We start from the raw sequence: 20,447 nt of genomic DNA on the forward strand, positions 1-20,447 counted from the left end.
AGCTGTACATTATGGAAACAGACCCCTTGGTACAACTCATCCATGCTGACCAGATATCTAGTCACATTTACCAGTATTTGGCTCATATCCCTCAAAACCCTTCCAATTTCATGCCATCCATTTAAATGTTGTGATTTTTACCAGCCTCCACCACCTTACTCTGGTAGCTCATTCCAGATGCACCACCATCCACTGTGTGAAAAAGTTGCCATGAGGTCCCTTTTTAAATCTTTCCTCTCTCACCTTAAACCTATGCCCTCTAGTTTTTGGCTCTCTTTCTCTCCACACATTTTCTTTCTCTCTGTCTCTCTCTGTCTCTCTCTGTCTCCCTCTCTCTCCCTCTCTCTCCCTCTCTCTCCCTCTCTCTCCCTCTCTCTCCCTCTCTCTCCCTCTCTCTCCCTCTCTCTCCCTCTCTCTCCCTCTCTCTCCCTCTCTCTCCCTCTCTCTCCCTCTCTCTCCCTCTCTCTCCCTCTCTCTCCCTCTCTCTTCCTCTCTCTTCTCCCACCCCCCCCCCCCCCAAGTAAAAGGCCTTGTCTATTCACCCTACTCATGCCCCTCATGATTTTATAAACCTCTATAAGGTCATCTCTCAGCCTCTGGTACTCCGGGCAAAGTATCTCAGTCTCTCCCTATAGCTCAAACCCTCCAACCCTGGCAACATCCTTATACATCTTTTCTGAAGTCTTTCAAGTTTCACAACATCCTTCCTAAAGCAGGGAGACCAGAACTGAACACAATATTCCAAAAATGGCCAAACCAATGTCCTGTACAGCTGCAACATTATCTCCCATATGAAGGCAAGCATAGCAAACACTGCTTTTACTATCCTATCTACCTGCAACTTCACTTTCAAGGAATTATGAACCTGTATGCCAACGTTTTTGTTCAGCAATACTCCCCAGGACCTTATCATTAAGTGTATAAATCCTGCCCTGATTTGCCTTTCCAAACTGCAACTTCTCACATTTATTTAGATTAAACTACATCTGCCACTCCTCAGCCCATTGGCCCATCTGATCAAGATCCCTGTTGTACCCGGAGGTAATCTTGCTTGCTGTCCATAACACCTCCAATTTTGGTGTCATCTGCAAAATTAACCATAGCTCCGATGTTCACATCCAAATCATCACTATGCATGACGAACAACAGTGGACCTGGCACCAATCCTTATAGCACACTGCTGGTCACAGGCCTCCAGTCTGAAAAACAATCCTTCACCTTCTATCCTCTGTCTTCTACCTTCGAGCCAGTTCTGAATCCAAATAGCTAGTACTCCCTGTATTCCATGTGATCTAAACTTGCTAACCAGTCTGCCATGAGGAACTTGTCGAACATCTTACTGAAGTCTGTGTAGATCATGTCCACTGCTCTGGCCTCATCAATCCTCTGTTACTTCTTCAATCAAGATCATGAGACATGATTGTCCATGCACAAAGCCATGTTGACTGTCCCTAATCAGTCCTTGCCTTTCCAAATACATGTAAATCCTGTCCCTCTGGATTCCTTCCAGCAACCTGCCCAGCATCAATGTCAGGCTCACTGGTCCATAATTCCCTGGCTTTTACTTACCACCTTTCTTAAATAGTGGTGTCATGTTAGCCAACCTCTCATCTTCCGGCACCTCAACTGTGGCTATCAGTGATACAAATGTCTCACCAAGTGGCCCAGCAATCAATCCCTAGCTTCCGACAGAGTTCAAGGGTACACCTGATCAGGACCAAGAGATTTATCCACCTTTGTGTTTTTAAGATGTCTAGCACTACCTCCTCTGTAATGTGGACATTTTTCAAGATGTTGCTATTTATTTACTTTTGATCTCTACCTTCCATATCATGACAGTTCCCATCCAAATTGAATATTAATTTTGTTACTTAGAACTATATCTTTCACTACCACTGGGTCAAAATCGCCATTAGGAGCTTCTTTCTGAACTGAGTGCTTTTCAGCTTTTAACTATTATTTAGAGTTACTGTATTTACTCGAGTAATAGTCGATCTCAAGTAAAAGTCAACACCTGTTTCTGGCCAAATATCCTGGAATTTTCCATATATCTCATGTAAAAGTTGACCCTAGTTCTTCACAGATAACAACTCAACGTTTATGAGTCCATGTGCCAGCTGTCACGTCCTGCTCCAGCTTTCCAGTCTGCAGTTGTTCCACTCCACTCCCGATCTTCAACTTTGCTGGCTGTGTTTCGCTCTGGGTTTTCAGAATTACTTTATTCATTTAGGAATCAATTCGGCTTCGGCTAATGATATGGTATGAATTTTGGCAGGCATGAATTTCAGCCCCTCAAAAGTAGTATCCAAGTAGTAATCGTCAACCCCATAGATTTAACCTTAAAAAGTGGACAAAGAAAATTGACTATTACTCAAGTATATATGATAATCTCAATCAAGAGTATTTCCCTTCTGATTCTATCCACTGAGTTCAAGTCAGTCAGTCCCACTGATGGTTATCTTGAGTTTTTGGGATTTACACCAATAATTTGACTGGGGAAGAAATTGCCCAAATATATTATCTTCCTCCAAATAACCTGCTTATTTTGGTAAGCCTTAGCTTTTACTATAAATGCACAGATGTTTTAAGAGTCCAGGTTTTTTCTTCTTCCAGAGTATATAGAGTGTAGGATTTGTTTCAGTTGCAACAGAAAACTTAAATGAGATAATTTGCTAATTTAACACTTATCAGCAGAGAAGTACTAATCCAGTTGTTATTTGTAATGACTATTCAAAAATATTAGACTCGATAACAATATCGAAGAATGTAGTATCAATCAACATTAGGTTGATTAGGTTTTACCTTTAAAGCTCCAAGCAATTAAGATATCTTCTCGTGGTGAGAGGAAATATGTTTTGAGAACTATTGATGCAAGGATCCAAACATTTCTGAAACTTCAGTGTAAGGATCTTATTTTTATTTTGTTCAGGTCCCTCCTGAACAAATGTGGATGCTAATCCCCTTTGTACATTGCTCCCACTTTCATAAAATGCTGTATTATTTAATATTATTCCTTAATTATTCAGAGAACATTCCTGAGGAGCAGAAATAGGCCATTCAGCCCCTTGAACTAGTCCAGTATTCCATGAGATCATGGCTGATCTGTGACCTAACTCCATAAAGCTACCTTGGCCCATGTTCTTTGATACTTTTGCTTAACAAAAATGTATCCATCTCAGAATTAAAATTTAACAATTAATTTCACTGCCAATTACCACTGCCATTTAGAGCCAGGGACTGTTTTCGTGCTATATAACTCTTTGGTCCAACTGATCCATGATGACCAGATATCATAAATCGATCTAGTTCTAGTTGCCAGCATTTGGTCCATATCCCTCTAAACCCTTCCCTATTCATATACCTATTCAGTTGCCTATTAAATGTTGTAATTGTACCCGATGCATCACTTCCTCTGGCAGCTCATTCCACACATGCGCACCACCTTCTGTGTGAAAAGGTTCACGCAAGTACCTTTTTTAAATCTTACCCCTCTCACCTTTAATGTATGTCCTCTAGTTTTGAACTCTCCTATGCTGGGGAAAAGACCTTGGTTACTCCCCCATCTATGCCCCTCATGATTTTATAAACTTCTGTAAAGTCACCCCTCAGCCCCTGCTGCTCAGGAAAAAAAGCCCCAGTCTATTCAGCCTGTTCACATAGCTCAAACTCTCCAATCCTGATAACATGCTTATAAATCTTATCTGAGCTGTTTCAAGTTTAACAGCAGCTTTCCTATAGCAGGGAGACTGCGATTAAACGCAGTATTCTAAAAGTGATCTAGCCAACGTCCTGGATAGCTGCAACATGGCATCCTTTACCTAGTGCACTGATCGATGAAGGCAAGCGTGCCTTTACTACCCTATTCACCTGCGACTCCACTTCTTCTGCACACTTAGGTCCCTTCGTTCGGCAACACTCTATATTATGGAAGAGAATTTTGACATCTACCACTTTGTGTGTAGAACTGTGCACTAACATTTCTCCTGAATGGCCTGGCTCTAATTCTCAGATTATTGCCCCCAGTTCTAGAATTCTCAATCAGCAGAGATAGTTTATCTTCATCTACCCTGTCTTTTCCTGTTAATATCTTGAAGACTTCAATCAGATCACCCCTTGACCTCCTAAATTCTGAAGTAAACAAGCCTAATTTGTGTAATTTCTCTTCATAATCTCTGAAGTCCAAGTACCATTCTTGTAAAGCTATGTTATACTCCCTCCAAGGCAATATATCTTTCCAAAGAAGAGGTGCCGAAATCTGTTCAAGGTACTCCAAATGGGCTGTAATCTGTGTTTTGCATAACTTAGTATAACCTCTGCATCCTTGTGCTTCTGTTCTCGAGATACAAAGGTTACATCAAATTAGATTTTTGATTATTTTCTGCACCTGTTTGTGATACTGTAAAAATCTTGACACCTGAAGCCACAAATCTCTTTGGACATCCAGTGTATTTAACTTCATATCATCTAGAAAGTACCATCATCATCTAACATTTTCTGGTTAAGAATGGACAACCTTACACTTGTCTATATTGAACTTCTGCAACAGGTTGGACCATTCATTTAGTGTAGTAATATATCTTTGTAATTTTAAGCTATCATCTACACTATCTACAGTGCTGTCTAACTTAATCTTATCAGCAAACTTGGAGACGTGACTTTCTAAGTCTATCCAAGTTGTTAGTAAATGATGTGAATAATTGAGGTCCGAACACTAATTAGGCAGCATAGTTTACAGCAAGTGGAGAAAGATTTTAAAGGGACCTGGGAGGAAACTTTTTCATGCAGAGGGTGGTGCTTGTATGGAATGAGCTGACAGAGGAAGTGGTGGAGGCTGGTACAATTATAGCCTTCAAAAAACATTTTGGACAGGTTCATAGATCAGAAAAGTTTAGAAGGATAATGGCCAAATTACAGGCAAATGGCACTACTTCAGTTTAGGAAATGTGATCAGGACAAACAAGTTGGGCTTCTATATGGTTCTATAACACAGGACCTTATGAGTCATCAATGGTCACATACTGTCTTGTTTTATATGTGTACACAGGTATTGCTTTTTTATCTCACTTCATCTTTAAATCCTAAAAGAATCATTTATTGAAAATGTTTCATTCGTCTGTCTGTGACTGTTGTCTGATCCTGGTATCTAATAATATTTACGTGATAAAGATCTTTGCCAACTCTTAACAGTTGGATGGTTTTAACATTCCTCTTGCAGTTAACATCTTATTTTCTTGCCTAGGTGTGATGTTACCATATTTCTTTCGAGGTCACTTTTTCAGTGATTAAACTGATATTTATATGTTTTTTGTTGTCTATGCTGAGTACTAGTCAATTACTTAATAGCATATTATGTCATATCCATGGCCCTTTCTCAACATGGCCTAATTTCACGGTAGTCTTTTTTGGTTTTTCCTACGAGCTGCAATAGTGGCTTTAATAATTAAGTATCACAAGAATCTGTGTATGTATATATTTAAACAATCCTTTGATAAGCACATGGATGATGATGGGATAGTGTAGGGGGACGAGCTGAGAATGGTTTGCAGGTCGGCACAACATTGAGGGTCGAAGGGCCTGTTCTGTGCTGTATTGTTCTATGTTCTGTATCCTACCTGATTAGTTTTACTTATTTCTAACCAGGTATCATTAGAGCAGCATTTGCAATCTTGGAGAAGATTTGTAGTTGAGGTTGTCAATCAGATAGTTTGCTTGCTGAGCTAGTAGATTTGTTCTCAGACACTTCATCACCATGCTAGGTAACATAATCATTGAGCCTCTGGTGAAGCGCTGGTGTTCTATCCCGCTTGCTATTTATCTGTCTTGGTCTGAAGTGGTGGGTTATATCACTTCAAGTTTTTTTTCCTGAGAGGTTGGTAAATGGCGTCCAGATCAATGTGTTTGTTAATGGAGTTCCGGTTGGATTGCCAGGCCTCTAGGAATTCCTATGCGTGTTTTTGTTTTGCCTATCCCAGGTTGGATGTATTGTCACAGTCGAACTGGTGTCCCTCTACATCTGCGTCTATGGATACTAGTGATAGTTGGTCATATCTTTTGGTGACTAGTTGGTGCTCATGTATCTTGGTGGCTAGTTTCCTGCCTGTTGGTCCAATGTAATGCTTCTAACAGTCGTTGCAGGGTATTTTGTATATGATGTTCATTCTGCTGGTTGTTGGTACTGGGTCCTTTAAATTCATGAGGAGCAGTTTGTGTGGTGGATTCCTGATGAAAGGCTCCTGCCCGAAACGCCAGTTTTCCTGCTCCTCTGATGCTGCCTGTCCTGCTGTGCTTTTCCAGTACCACGCGAATCTTGACTCTCTTGCTAACTCCCACTCTCAAACTCTGTCGTGATTTCACCCACTCACACTCTCACTGTCTCAGTCACACCCACACGTACACACAGTCACTCGCACACATGTCTTGCTGTAATTCCTTCACACATGCATTCATTCACTGTCTTTCTCCCTCACGCAATCACTTGCTCACATTCCCACATACACACTCATTCCCCCTCCTGTACACAGGCATGCATTCTTCACTGGCTCTGCCATGCAGACATTCACTTGCTCTCTTCCCCCATTCAAAATGTTCACTCTCTTTCACTGTCTCATTGCATCTTATCCATACACAGACATTCACTCACACACCTTCTCTAACTCACTCAGTCTCCCTCCATCCCTGTCTCTCATATTTGCTCCATTCCTCTAACTCTCTTATTCTCACTGTTTCACTCAATCACTCTGAGACCCTCCCTCTCCCTTTCTCTCTTCATTTGTCTCGCACACTGTTCTCATTCTCCCAGGCTACCTTTCACTACCCGTGTTCCATTGCATTCCTTTGTGCTTTCTCCAGGCTCCCCCAATTGCCTTCTGCTTCCCAGACAGGCTAATTCTTGCAAGAGCACGCATTTGCTTGCGCAAACCTTCTTACTCTCACTGTATTTCTCACTATGTCACGTTCTTTCTCTCAGTCACTTTTATTAGGTTATGAACAATATGGCTTTGGAATTTTTTTGCTTCTGTGGACCTCTGTAGCATGTTATTTTTCTGTACGAAGTTACAATAAATTTTAAGAACATATTTCTGTTTTGTATTACTTCCTTAATGTGAAGCTTGTTGCTGCAGAAGTAGCAATGCTAAACTCTCTGGCAGATTTCTATCAGAAAGTCACCTGTAGCATTTTACTGGATTTAGTTTTCAGGGAATTGTCCAACGAATTCCCTTTAAAGGTTTTGATGGGTTAGAATGTAACAAATTTACTTTTAGTAATATCCCCAAAATGTTTTGCAGCTCAGGGGTGGTTCAGAGCATTTTTCCTTCCTGACTTCTGAAAAAAAACATTTTCTATTTGTTGTAGTGACCAGAAAAGATGAACTACCAGTTGTGATTATATCCAACCAAATATTTATTTCTTTGAATAAAATAGTGGGGGAACACAGCATGTGTGTAGTCACTCTCCCAGACAAGGCAAGAACTTTGCAGACTTATGGTTTACTTTTGAATGCATCATTCCTTTCAAACAAGGGACAGAACAAAAGTTGCCCCACCTTGCACAGATTTATTTGGTATATTTATTTCAGAGAATATACATATGCCAGTTAAGGCATATTACACACCATTCTTTGTTTTTTTTGACTAATTCTGTTTCATTTTATTAGCAAAAGAAGTGTCTCTTCCCCCAAGAGAAAATATGTAACAAGCATTCTGCATCTGGATAGACATCTTAACTTGGGCATGGAATTGCACTAGAAAAACAGTTGGTGTCCATTGCTGAACATTTACTAAAATTAGGATTAAATGGGGCTCTTGGTGTGCAGTAGTAACATCTCTATCTCTGGACCAGGAGGCCTCAGTTCAAATCCCAAGTGCTCCAGAGATTCAAGACGACAATTCTGGACAGTTTGATTAGATCATTAACACTTTTCAGAGCATTGCAAAGACCCTGGTTCAATATATTTCTCAACCATTACTTCTTGGTTAAAAAACAGTGTGCAAATAACATAAGGTGTGGCTTTTCTTTGCACCATACCAGAATGCATTTGAGTCACAACTGCATGCTAATCCTTGCAAATTGCAATGCAATTCGTCCACTCATTTCTAATTGTTCAGCACTTCAAAAATGTTGCCTGACATTGTGTTATCTTCAGTATTTTTCAAAGTGAAATGTCTTTTATTTCCTCTTTCACACGTCCCAAACACAGGCAAGCAAATGCAACATTGTAAATGCCTATGGATTCAAAGTTATTATCAGTTAGAGGTGTGACAGCTCACTGCAAAATTATCTTCTGACATCAAATTAGTCTGATGCTTGTTGGTCATTTGAATGTTTTTTTTCCCAGTTTCCTGAGTTTCTACTTTGGAAAAATTTCCTTTTTTGTTTAAATGGCACCGGCATGCATACTTGATAAATTAAACACTTTAGCCTGGAGGATTTCAAAGATTAATTTGGGATTATTTATGTAAGAATAATACACTACAGTTGAAGTATATCTTTGCTTGTGTGATTAAAAAATACCAAAATTCAGTTCAAATCTTCATATTTCCTTAATTTTGACAGCCCCATAATGAACTTCTTTTTTTTTAAATCTTGGGCTTCCTACCAAAGAGTTCTTTGACCTTTGGAATTGAATTGGATGACCAATACACATTTCACTCCCCCTCCCACTCTGCCAAGGAAATGGAGGTCCTGGGCCTCCTTCACCGCCGCTCCCTCACCACCAGACTCCTGGAGGAAGAACGCCTCATCTTCTGCCTCGGGACACTTCAACCCCAGGGCATCAATGTGGACTTCAACAGTTTCCTCATTTCCCCTTCCCCCACCTCACCCTAGTTCTAAACTTCCAGCTCAGCACTGTCCCCATGACTTGTCCGGACTTGTCCGACCTGCCTAGCTCCTTTTCCACCTATCCACTCCACCCTCTCCTCCTTGACCTATCACCTTCATCCCCTCCCCCACTCACCCATTGTACTCTATGCTACTTTCTCCCCACCCCACCCTCCTCTAGCTTATCTCTCCACACTTCAGGCTCACTGCCTTTGTTCCTGATGAAGGGCTTTTGCCCAAAACATAGATTTTGAAGCTCCTTGGATGCTGCCTGAACTGCTGTGCTCTTCAAGCACCACTAATCCAGAATACACACATGATCAGACTGAACTCAAATTCCAGGATCTCTTCCTCTCCCTTTGCAACACTGCTTGACTAACAACCCCTTGATTTGGATTTCGAGATGTTCTAACTCTGTTTCATTTATTACCTTAAAGAAGTAAGTAGGTTATACCTCAAAGTAGAAACCAGTTCAAAATAAGCTTGCTAAGAGAAATCTGTAGATAATGCCAATAATATGTAGAGATACTAGCTGACTTTGCTGCAAATGGAATCCACTAGTAGAAAATCTTGCTGATCCAAAGTCTTTGTATCTGAGACAATTTCAATTGTCTCACTACACAGGAAGATTACTGATTAGACAAAGCAATTTGCATGCTCTCTGAACCTTTTCCTGACTCTGAGCGAGCTGTGGATGCAAGGTTGTGAACCTTGGCATAATAGGAGAAAGTGAGGACTGCAGATGCTGGAGATTAGAGTCGTGAGTGTGCTGCTGGAAAAGCGCAGCAAGTCAGGCAGCATCCGAGAAGCAGGAGAGTCGATGTTTTGGGCATAATCCCTTCATCAGGAATGAGGCTTGTGGGCCGGGGGACTGAGAGATAAATGGGAGGGGGAGCTGGTGGGGGGGGTAGGGCTGGGAGGAAGGTAGCTGAGAATACAATAGGTACATTATAGATTGGAGAGGAGGGTAGAGTGGATAAATGAGTAAGATGTTGGACAGGTCGAGAGGGCAGTGCCGAGTTGGAAACTTGGGACTGGGCTAAAATGGGGGGAGGGGAAAGGAGGAAACTGGTGAAATCCACATTAATCCGTTGTGGTCGCAGGGTCCCAAGGTGGAAGATGAGGCGTTCTTCCTCCAGGCGTCAGGTGGTTAGGAGTGGTCAATGGAGGAAGCCCAGGCCCTGCAAATATCCTTGGGAGAGGGAATTGAAGTGATCAACCACTGGATGGTGGGATTGGTTGGTGCGGATGTCCCAGAGATGTTCTCTGAGACGATCCGCAAGTTGGTATCCTGTCTCCCTGATGTAGAGGAGACCACATTGGGTGCAACAGATACAGTAAATGACACTTCTGCAGGTAAAGGTAAATTTCTGTTTGATGTGGAAGGATCCTTTGGGGCCTCGGACCGAGGTGAGGGGGAAGGTGTGGGCACAGGTTTTCACTACTTATGGTGGCAGGGAAGGTGCAGGGAGTGGGGTGAGAGATGGTGGGGGGGGGGGTGGAGGTATATATTTCCTTTCCCACCCCTGTCAACGTTTCAGAGAAACCATGACCCCTCTAACTCCCTTGTCAGATCCACACACCCACACCAGCCTTCACCCCACCTTCCCGTGCCACTGCAAAAAGTGCAAAACCTATGCCCACACCCCCCCCCAAGGCCCCAAAGGATCCTTCCACATCTGACAGAAATTTACCTGTACCCTCGGAAGTACCATCAACTGTATCCCTTACACCCAATGTGGTCTCCTCAGCATCGGGGAGACAGAATTCCAACTTGCGGATCATTTCAGAGAACATCTCTGGAATACCCGCATCAACCAACCCCATGGCTGATCCCTTCTACTCTCTCTTCCACTCCACCAAGTACGTGCAGGTCCTGTGCCTCCTCCAACAACAAACCCGAACCATCAGATGCCTGGAGGAAAAATGCTTCATCTTCCACAATGGGACCAGTTTCCTCATTTTCCCCTGCCTCCCACTTATCCCAGTCCTAAGCCTCCAACTCGGCACAGTCCTGTTGACCTGTACATCGTCTTTCCCATTTATCTCATCCATCCTTCTCTCTAACCTGTCACCTTTTCCCCACCTTCATCTACCTATTGCATTCTGAGCTACCTTTCCCCCAGCCCCACCCTATTTATCTCTCAGCCCACCGACCCACAAGCCTCATTCCTGATGAAGGGCTTATGCCTGAAATGCCAATTCTCCTGCTCCTCAGCTGTTGCCTGACCTGTGCTTTTCCAGCAGCACACTGTCAACCCTAGCATCATAGACTATTGACTGACCACGATAAGTTGCAGGAAAAAAGGGATGAGAGGAAGATGATACTTTTGAGATCACAGCCATCCTCACTGTGGATTGGAATTGATATAAAATGATCTCTAGATCAATGTGAATATAGATTGAAACTCGCTGTGTAGTTACTAGTTATTGCTGTCATGGTGTTGACTGCCTAATTGATCAGTAAATCAAATATCCTCCATTGAACATTAAGACCGATGATATTTGTGTCCTGCCTCCACCATTAAAACAACAGCATATTTTATTTATATAGCACTGCTAATATAGTTTCACAAGTTGCTTCACAGGATTGTTAAGAAGAAAAATCTGACACTTAACCTCATAGTGACATGTTAGGGCAGATGTCAAAAAGTTTGGTCAAAGGGTTAGATTCTTAGGAGTATCTTGAAAGAGAGTTGGAGAGGCAAGAAGTTTATCAAGGGTGTTCCATACCTTGGAGGCATGGCAGCTAAAGGCACAGCATAATGGTGATAACATTAAAACCAGAGATGTCCTGGCATAAAAGGAGAGGATGGGATTGTTATGTGACCAGCTCTGTGAACAGCTCTGGCTCCCTTACCATTCATTCCATTTTCATTCCCAGCTATTGCCCAAGGCTCAGGCTGAACCAGGTGATGTAAACTTTTGGCATCAGATTCTAAGCAAGCTGAGTTTTAAACCGTATTTCTAGCAATTACTGGAACACTTAGCATCAATCTGTACTAATATTTCACCTCTGCTCCCACCAAGCTATAATCTATACTTTTGCTATTGCTACAGTGTACATGAATAGTCAACTTGAGAACTCTCATCCTCCTTTCCCCATTACTTCTCCATATGGCACTATTTATCATGAAGAGTTTACCTCTTTCCTTACTGGTCTACATTGTTTCCATTCTCTTGATGACTTTAAATTTAAAATCTTAAGCATTCTCTTGAAGTTGCTGTGTAATGCTTGACTTGTTTCCCAACCATCCCACAATGTTTATGATCTCCTTAAGTCTTATGACCAAGAAATAGCCAGGATTGTGGATCTAAGGTTATCTGTTCTGCATATTCCCTTCAATTTGAAGGCCCTCTGCCTCTTTCTGTTCAGGAAATCATAAAGTCATTTAGTATCATAGGTAGAATTCAAGTTCTTGTTAAAACATTTTTTAATAACCAAGATTTACATCTCTTGGACTAATTTGTAAACCCTCCTGACCCTTGCACTCAGTAAAAGATTCTTTTATTTCTAAAAAGTTCTTCAGAATTTTTATTATCATCCTTTTACTTTTTCCTCCCCATTCTGAAAGTAACTGCAATGTTCAGTGACAGGAAGGAAGAAAAATGACAATTCTCTGTAGCTAATGCAATACGGTAAAGAGGAAATAAGTGTTACCTAATTTCAACTTTATGTTGATAGCAAGTATCCATTCGACAAAGACACTTCAACTGCCAATTTTAATTTGCAATATCAAAGAATTCCTGTATGATTACATTTCATTTCATACAATTTTGGTATTCTGTTCTATATTACTGTACTAATTTTTAAATGTTTGTTTTTAGTTACTCATGGATGCATAGTATCGACAGTTAAGCTCTTTATGCCTGATGGTATGGAAGGCCGGCGGAGATCTGAGTAAGTATACCCAACAAGCTAAGGGTGAGAGGGGTATGTTTTGTATTGTGTTTGTGTTAAGCCTTTTTCAAACACTGCAAGTGTATAAGCTTTGTGTATTTTAATTCTGTTGGCTGTGTATCATTTTAAACAACTTGATCCTCTATTGCTCTTAAATGTTTCAGCACTTGTTTTTCAAAATATTTCATCTTTCAAAATGCAATATTTTTGCTTTGTGTTTTTCTCAAAGCAGTGTTTGTTTTGCCCAATGTTATTCCAGTAGTTAAAGCAAAATAGGTTGCCTCAAATTTTAATTCTAAATTTGCTTCTTAATTGAGCAGCAAAACATATGTTGTTACTCAATGTATAATTTGATGTTTCTTAGGGAACGTTTTGTATTTAAATAGTGTTCTCCATGTTACAACTCCAATTTCCAGAGATAATGCCCATTGTACTAAAGAGGAAAAGGAAAAATAATCACTGCCTCACGTACGTTCAAACCTACAAGCCTGTAAAGAAAGATAATTATTATGTGTATATTTTGAAAGTGAATTAATTATTTATATTCGTACCATCAAGTATAATCTTCTGACATTTTAAGTCATGTTTCCAGTGATTTCTAATAATGACAGAAGAGGAATTCTTTAACGATTGAATGGACAAAATTAGTGTTCAGATGATCACCAGAGAACCTGGACATGGAACTTAATTTGAATCTAATTCTTATGATTTAAGCCAATGGATAGATATTTATCCATCTCTCCTATATCTCCAATCAATTTTTGCAAAATTGCCCATAGTGTTAGGTGATGGGGTAAATGTAGGGGAATGGGTTTGAGTGGGTTGCTCGTCGCAGGGTCAGTGTGGACTTGTTGGGCCAAAGGGCCTGTTTCCACACTGTAAGTAATCTAATTTCACACATAACTGCTCTCACCCTTGCCTTTCTAGAAACAATGATCAGGTTCCCCTTCCACCTACCATTTTCTGTATTCAAATCGATCATCAGCTCCAACATGATGCAACCACCAACCACCTTTTCCTTTTCTCTCTCTTTGAGAATTCCATAGGAACTACTCCCTCCACAACGCGGTAGTCCATTTTTCAGTCACGCCTAGCGTCCCCTCCCGTTTCCAAGGTATCTTTTCATGGAAGCATAGGAGCTTTAACACCTGCCTTTTCACCTCCTTTTCTCATTGTCCAGGCTTCAAACACTCCTTCCAGATGAAATGGCCATTTTCTTTCAATTTAGTATATTGTATTTCTCTTCACAGTTGCATCCATTCTGCACTGGAGAGGCAAACAGACTGGTGCCTGCTTTACAGAACACTAATACAATTTGCTTCCATGACCCTGAGTTTCCTATTGCTTGTCATTTTAATTCTCTTCTTGCTCCCATGATAATCTTGATTATCCATGGCCTGCTATACTATTCTAATCAAGTTCAACATAAGTTTAAGGAACAGTACCTTATCTTTTCATTGTGATTCAACTTCCATATAACCAATCACGGTTTTGCTTGCTTGTGCATTCAACAGTGCTGGGTGCAATGCAGCATGTGAGCACAATGCATCAGCTGTAAAACTATGTAATGAGCTAACTTAAAAACTGAAAGAACTGCAGATGCTGTAAATCAGAAACAAAAACAGAAGTTTTTGGAAATGCTCAGCAGGTCTGGCAGCATCTGTTAAAAGAAATCAAAGTTAACACTTCCAATCTGGTGACCCTCAGAACTGATGGTAGCCAGGAAAATGTCAGTTTATATGCAGAAGATAGGGTGGGGGGTGGTAAATGATAGATAGGTATAGACCCCAAAGAGAGAAGACCAGCTGGGCAGACAAAGGAGTCGATAACGATCTGGTGATTAGCTGTTAATGGAGACTGTTAGTGGCTAACAATATGTAGTGTGTAATGGCAGAATATGTGCTAACAAGGCCTGAGGTGTGTGGGAGGGATCTAGGATATGACACAGTCAGGTCTAAAAAATATGGAAATTGATATTGAGTCTGGAAGGCTGCAGGGGGCCCCAAGTGGAAAATGAGATGTTCTTCTTCCAGCCTGACTGCGCTGAGCTTTTCCGGTGCACAGCAGCAAACCCGAGACAGATGTTGGCCAGGGAACACAATGGTGTGTTAAAGTAGCAGGCAATTGGAAGCTCCGGGTCCTTTTCGCAGGCAGAACGTACATGTTCTGCGAACTGGTCATCCAGTCTGTGCTTTGTTTACCCGGTGTAGAGGAGACCACATTGTGAATGGCAAACGCGGTAGATTAGATTGTGAGAAGTGCAGGTAAACTGTTGTTTCACTTGGAAGGTATGTCTGGGCCCTTGGATACTGAGGAGGGAAGAGGTAAATGGGCAGGTGTTACAGCTTTGTTATGGACCAGGCTAGATCCCCTTAAAACCTTGCAAGAAAGTAGCCCAGACCCTAACTTATCTAGCCATTTTCAGCAGGAGTGATGCAGCTGGTCAAACCACTTAGTTTTAAGTCAAACAGAACTTATTTACAAGATTACTGAATGAAGCATAAACAAAAGAGACAGAATACAAAATAACTTAGATCAGAGTAGTGCTGGAAAAGTACAGCAGGTCAGGCAGCATCAGAGGAGCAGGAAAATCGACATTTCGGGCAAAAGCCCTTCATCAGGAATACAGGCAGGAAGTCTCCAGGGTGGAGAGATAAATGGGGGAGGGGTGGGGGAGGGGGTTGGTGCTAGAGAGAAAGTAGCAAAGAGTACAATGGGTGAATGGGGGTAGGGATGGAGGTGGAGGGGGGGAAAGGTAGCAAAGTGTACAGTAGGTAATGATTTGGTGATGCCGGTGTTGGACTGGGGTGTACAAAGTTAAAAATCACACAACACCAGGTTTTAGTCCACCAGGTTTAATTGGAAGCACACTAGCTTTCGGAGCGACGCTCCTTCATCAGGTGATTGTGGAGGGCTCGATCGGGTCATAGACAGAGAACACAGGGGGCTAACACCTTCAACATATTGTCTAACTATCACCATTGTTAACAGCTAACCCAAGAATGCAACTTTTTAAAAAAAAGGGTTTTGTGATTTACACATGAAAGAAGTGAAACTATCACTGTATTCTAACAGATGAAAGGCTTAACAGACAATCAATTTTTCAATGTATAATTTGCTATAAATTCTGTGTTACGGTCGAGCCCTCCACAATCACTTGATGAAGGACCGTCGCTCTGAAAGCTAGTGTGCTTCCAATTAAACCTGTTGGACTATAACCTGATGTTGTGTGATTTTTAACTTTGTACAGTAGGTAAATGGGTGTGGGGATGGAGGTGATAGGTCAGGGGGAGGGTGGAGCGAATAGGTGGGAAGGGAGATTGGCAGGTTGGACAGGTCTTGAGGATGGTGCTGAGCTGGAAGGTTGGAACTGGGGTAAGGTGAGGGGACGGGAAATGAGGAAACTGGTGAAGTCTACATTGATGCCCTGAGATTGAAATGTTCCGAGGCGGAAGATGAGTTGTTCTTCCTCCAGGTGTCAGGTGGTGAGGGAGCAACGGTGGAGGAGGCCCAGGACCAGCATGTCCTCAGCAGAGTGGGAGGGGGAGTTGAAATGTCCCACTTTCTCCTGACCAAAGGGGTAGCCATGGGCACCCGTATGGGCCCCAGCTATGCTTGTCTCTTTGTCGGCTACGTAGAACAGTCCATCTTCTGTAGTTACACCAGCACCACTCCACACCACTTCCTCCACTACATTGATGACTGCATCGGCACTACCTCATGCTCCCATGAGGAGGTTGAGCAGTTCATCAACTTCACCAACATATTCCACCCCGACTTTAAATTTACCTGTACCATCTCTGATACCTCCCTCCACTTCCTAGACCTCTCCATCTCCATTAATGACGACCAATTTGACACTGACATTTTTTACAAACCCACCGACTCCCACAGCTACCTGGACTACACCTCTTCCCACCCTACCTCTTGCAAAAATGCCATCCCATATTCCCAATTCCTCCATCTCTGCCGTATCTGCTCCCATGAGGACCAGTTCCACCACAGAACATACCAGATGGCCTCCTTCTTTAGAGATCGCAATTTCCCTTCCCACATGGTTGAAGATGCCCTCGAACGCATCTCATCCACAGCCCCACCCTTCCAACCGTAACAAGGACAGAACCCCCGCAGTCCTCACTTTCCACCCTACCAACCTTCACATAAACCGCATCATCTGCCGACACTTCTGCCATCTCCACCACCACCAGGGATATATTTCCCTCCCCACCCCTTTTCACCTTCCACAAAGACCATTCCTCCCTTCCCCCCCCCCCCCCCCGTGACTACCTGGTCAGGTCCACGCCCCCCCCAACAACCTACCCTCCCGTCCTGGCACCCTCCCCTGCCACCACAGAAATTGCAAAACCTGCGCCCACACCACCTCCCTCATCACCATCCAAGGCCCCAAAGGAGTATTCCACATCCATCAAAGTTTCACCTGCACATCCACGAATATCATTTATTGCATCCGTTGCTCCCGATGCGGTCTCCTCTACATTGGGGAGACAGGAAGCCTCCTTGTAGAGTGCTTCAGGGAACATCTCCAGGACACCCGCACCAATCAACCCCACCCCCCATGGCCCAACATTTGAACTCCCCCTCCCACTCTGCTGAGGACATGCAGATCCTGGGCCTCCTCCTCCATCGCTCCCTCACCACCCGATGCCTGGAGGAAGAACGCCTCATCTTCCATCTGGGAACACTTCAACCCCAGAGCATCAATGTGGACTTCACCAGTTTCCTCATTTCCTCACCCCCCCCCCACCGTACCCCAGTTCCAACCTTCCAGCTCTGCACTGTCCTCATGACCTGTCCCTACCTGCCAATCTCCCTTCCCACCTATCCGCTCCACCCTCCCCTCTGACCTATTACCTCTATCCCCACCCCCATTCACCTATTGTACTCTTTGCTACCTTCTCCCCAGATTCTCTCCCCCCCCCAAATTATCCCTCCACCTTGGAGGCTTCCTGCCTCCATTTCTGATGAAGGGCTTTTGCCCGAAACGTCAATTTTCCTGCTCCTCGGATGCTGCCTGACCTGCTGTGCTTTTCCAGCACCACTCTGATCTAAACTCTGGTTTCCAGCACCTGCAGTCCTCTCTTTTGCCTACAAAATAACTTAATCTATCTGAAAACTCAACAAATCATCCCAGCTTCATGATACTGTTCCAAATGCTTGCAACAATCCCCATAAACACCTCTTGGCTTAAAAAAAGGTAAAAGCAAACACAGGGTTTTACAGGAGACATGTCCAAGAGTGAGAGGGAGGGTCAGCATGGACCTGCTTCTCTTGGGTGAACCAGTTTCACAATCCTACTGACTGCTTTCAGGGAAAAGCCCGACTGCCAACCAAATCAAACCAGGGAAAAACTGAGCTGGAAGAACTGGCCAATCCCCTTTCATTGTGCAAGTTTTTTTTAAAATTTGAAAGCCATTTGTCTGACGTTATCTATTAGCTATAATCAAACTGGTCCTAAAACCTATCCAAGCCGAGATATTTCGGAACCTGTGTTTTTTTTGACCTGAAACAAAAAACCAAGGTCAACGTAACCTTGCTAAAGGAACAGCATCACCACACTTTCGGCGGATGTTGGGGAGGTTGCCATGTGGCTATGGGAGGGTGTTGGGAGCAAAGGAAGAATGGATCAGGAAACTGTCCTTGCGGAAGTTGGACAAAGGAAGGGAGGAAAATATGTCTGGTGGTAGCATTTCACTGGAGGTGGTGGAAATGGTGGCTGATCTTCTGGATGTGGATGCTGGTGGGATGGTAGGTTAGGACAAGGGGAATCTAATCCGTGTTGCAGGAGGGAAGAGAGGCATTGAGAGCAGAAGTGTGGGATATGGGTCAGACCAATATTTATTGCTCATCCTTAACTGCCCTTGAGACGGTGATGGTTAGCTGCCTCTTGAACCACAGTTGTAGTAACACCAATAGTGCTGACATTTATGTCTCTAATTTGAAGTATTTGTTTTTGGACTGGTTTAGGAAACTTTCAACTATGCCTGTTTTTTCACGCTTAAAGGTGGTTTTGTTTTACTGTAATTAACTGCTCCAGCAACAAGAGGGAGCCATTTGCTGCAGAGCAAGTTATTGTTGATGAAGGAAATACACCACTAATTTTATTGTCTCCCTGGGATTTGGATGCATTTATTGGCTTAGTTTAAAAGTTTGGCTCCAAAATTTATGTTTGTCCTGGTTCATCCAGCTGCACAAACTTTAACAGCATAGTTTATGTTTTACATTTCTGAATTTTTGCAATCAGTTTGAAAATATTTCTTTGAGTATTGATCAACCTTTATAGAATCTTTCAATTATAGCCTTTCAGGTGTTATGCAAGCATTTATGAAGCAGAGATTTAACAGATGACTGCCATGATTGAACATGGTATATTGCCAAACATCAAATAGTGATACTATATTTGTTGGACTATAACCTGGTGTTGTGATTTTTAACTTTGCATACCCCAGTCCACCATCTGCATCTCCAAATCATGAGGGGCATGGATAGGACAAATAGACAAGGACTTTTCCCTGGGGTCGGGCAGTCCAGAACTAGAGGGCATAGGTTTAGGGTGAGAGGGGAAAGATATAAGAGACCTCGGTGGCAACCTTTTCAAAGGGTGGTACGTGAATGGAATGAGCTGCCAGAGGAAGTGGTGGAGGCTGGTGCAATGGCAACATTTAAAAGGCATCTGGATGGGTATATGAATAGGAAGGGTTTGGAGGGATATGGGCCAGGTGTTGGTAGATGGGACTAGATTGGGTTGGGCTACTCGGCACAACATCTGTGCTATACTTTTCTATGATATCTGGTCGGCATGGAAGAGTTAGACCTCAGGGTCTGTTTCCATTCTGTACATTTCCATGACTCTATATACAATTTTATTTCACCAATGGTGGGTCAAAACCCTGGTACTCCCTCATGAGCAGCACAGTTGGTGTTACTACACCAAATGGACTACAGTGAGTCAAGAGGCGGCATGCCATCTCCATCTCAAGGGTGATTAGAGATGGGAAATGAATGCTGGTCCAGCTAGTGAAGCCCACATACCCTGAATGAATATTTAAAAAGTATATAATTGACTAATTTGTTTTGAGCAACTTGCAGATAGTGAGGACTGCAGTTACTGGAAAGTTCAAGTCGATAAAATGTGGGGCTGGGGAAAGCACAGCGGGTCAAGCAGCATTAAAGTAGTAGAACAATCGACGTTTCAGGTCGGGGCGTTTCATCAGGGCTGATGAAAGGTCCCAACCTGAACGCCAACTCCCCTATTACTTTGATACTGCTTGACCTGCTGTGCTTTTTCCAGTTTCACACTTCATCAACTCTTATTTATTTTGAGAGCTAACTTTACAATAGTTCAATCAAAAAAGATGGAGTTGGTTCTGAAGATTATCAGTTGTTTAAAAATACTCAGTAGAATGCTTGCAGTAGGGATTTGATGATTGAGTATCCACAGATCTCTAAGATTGAGAATTCCAAAGACACTCAGCTCTCAGAGTGAATGAATTTTTCCAGATTTCAATTACAGATGATCCACCTCTTATTCTAAAATTATTACCTAGATTTAGGAACTAGGGAAACTAGAAACCAGGGGAAACAAGGGAAACAGTATCTTCACATCTACCCAATCTAACACAATAATGTTATTTTATGCTACTATGACATGACCTGAAATTTATTTTAGCTGTGGATCAGTTTGTGGCATTCATGCTTCTGAGTTAAA

General features: G+C 42.5%; 1 protein-coding gene across 30 annotated transcripts in view; it reads left to right on the top strand.

The window, feature by feature from the left end:
* The window catches only part of slmapa (sarcolemma associated protein a), a 269,091-nt gene that overhangs the window by 52,380 nt on the left and 196,264 nt on the right, over positions 1–20,447 (top strand). For all 30 annotated transcript variants that reach the window (XM_072582350.1, XM_072582348.1, XM_072582347.1 and 27 more), the window contains exon 3: positions 12,649–12,721. In XM_072582350.1, coding sequence (XP_072438451.1) covers positions 12,649–12,721 — 73 coding nt within the window. The remainder of the gene's footprint in view (positions 1–12,648; positions 12,722–20,447) is intronic.

This window comes from Chiloscyllium punctatum, chromosome 12 (assembly GCF_047496795.1).
Source record: "Chiloscyllium punctatum isolate Juve2018m chromosome 12, sChiPun1.3, whole genome shotgun sequence".
Classification (NCBI taxonomy): Eukaryota; Metazoa; Chordata; class Chondrichthyes; order Orectolobiformes; family Hemiscylliidae; genus Chiloscyllium; species Chiloscyllium punctatum.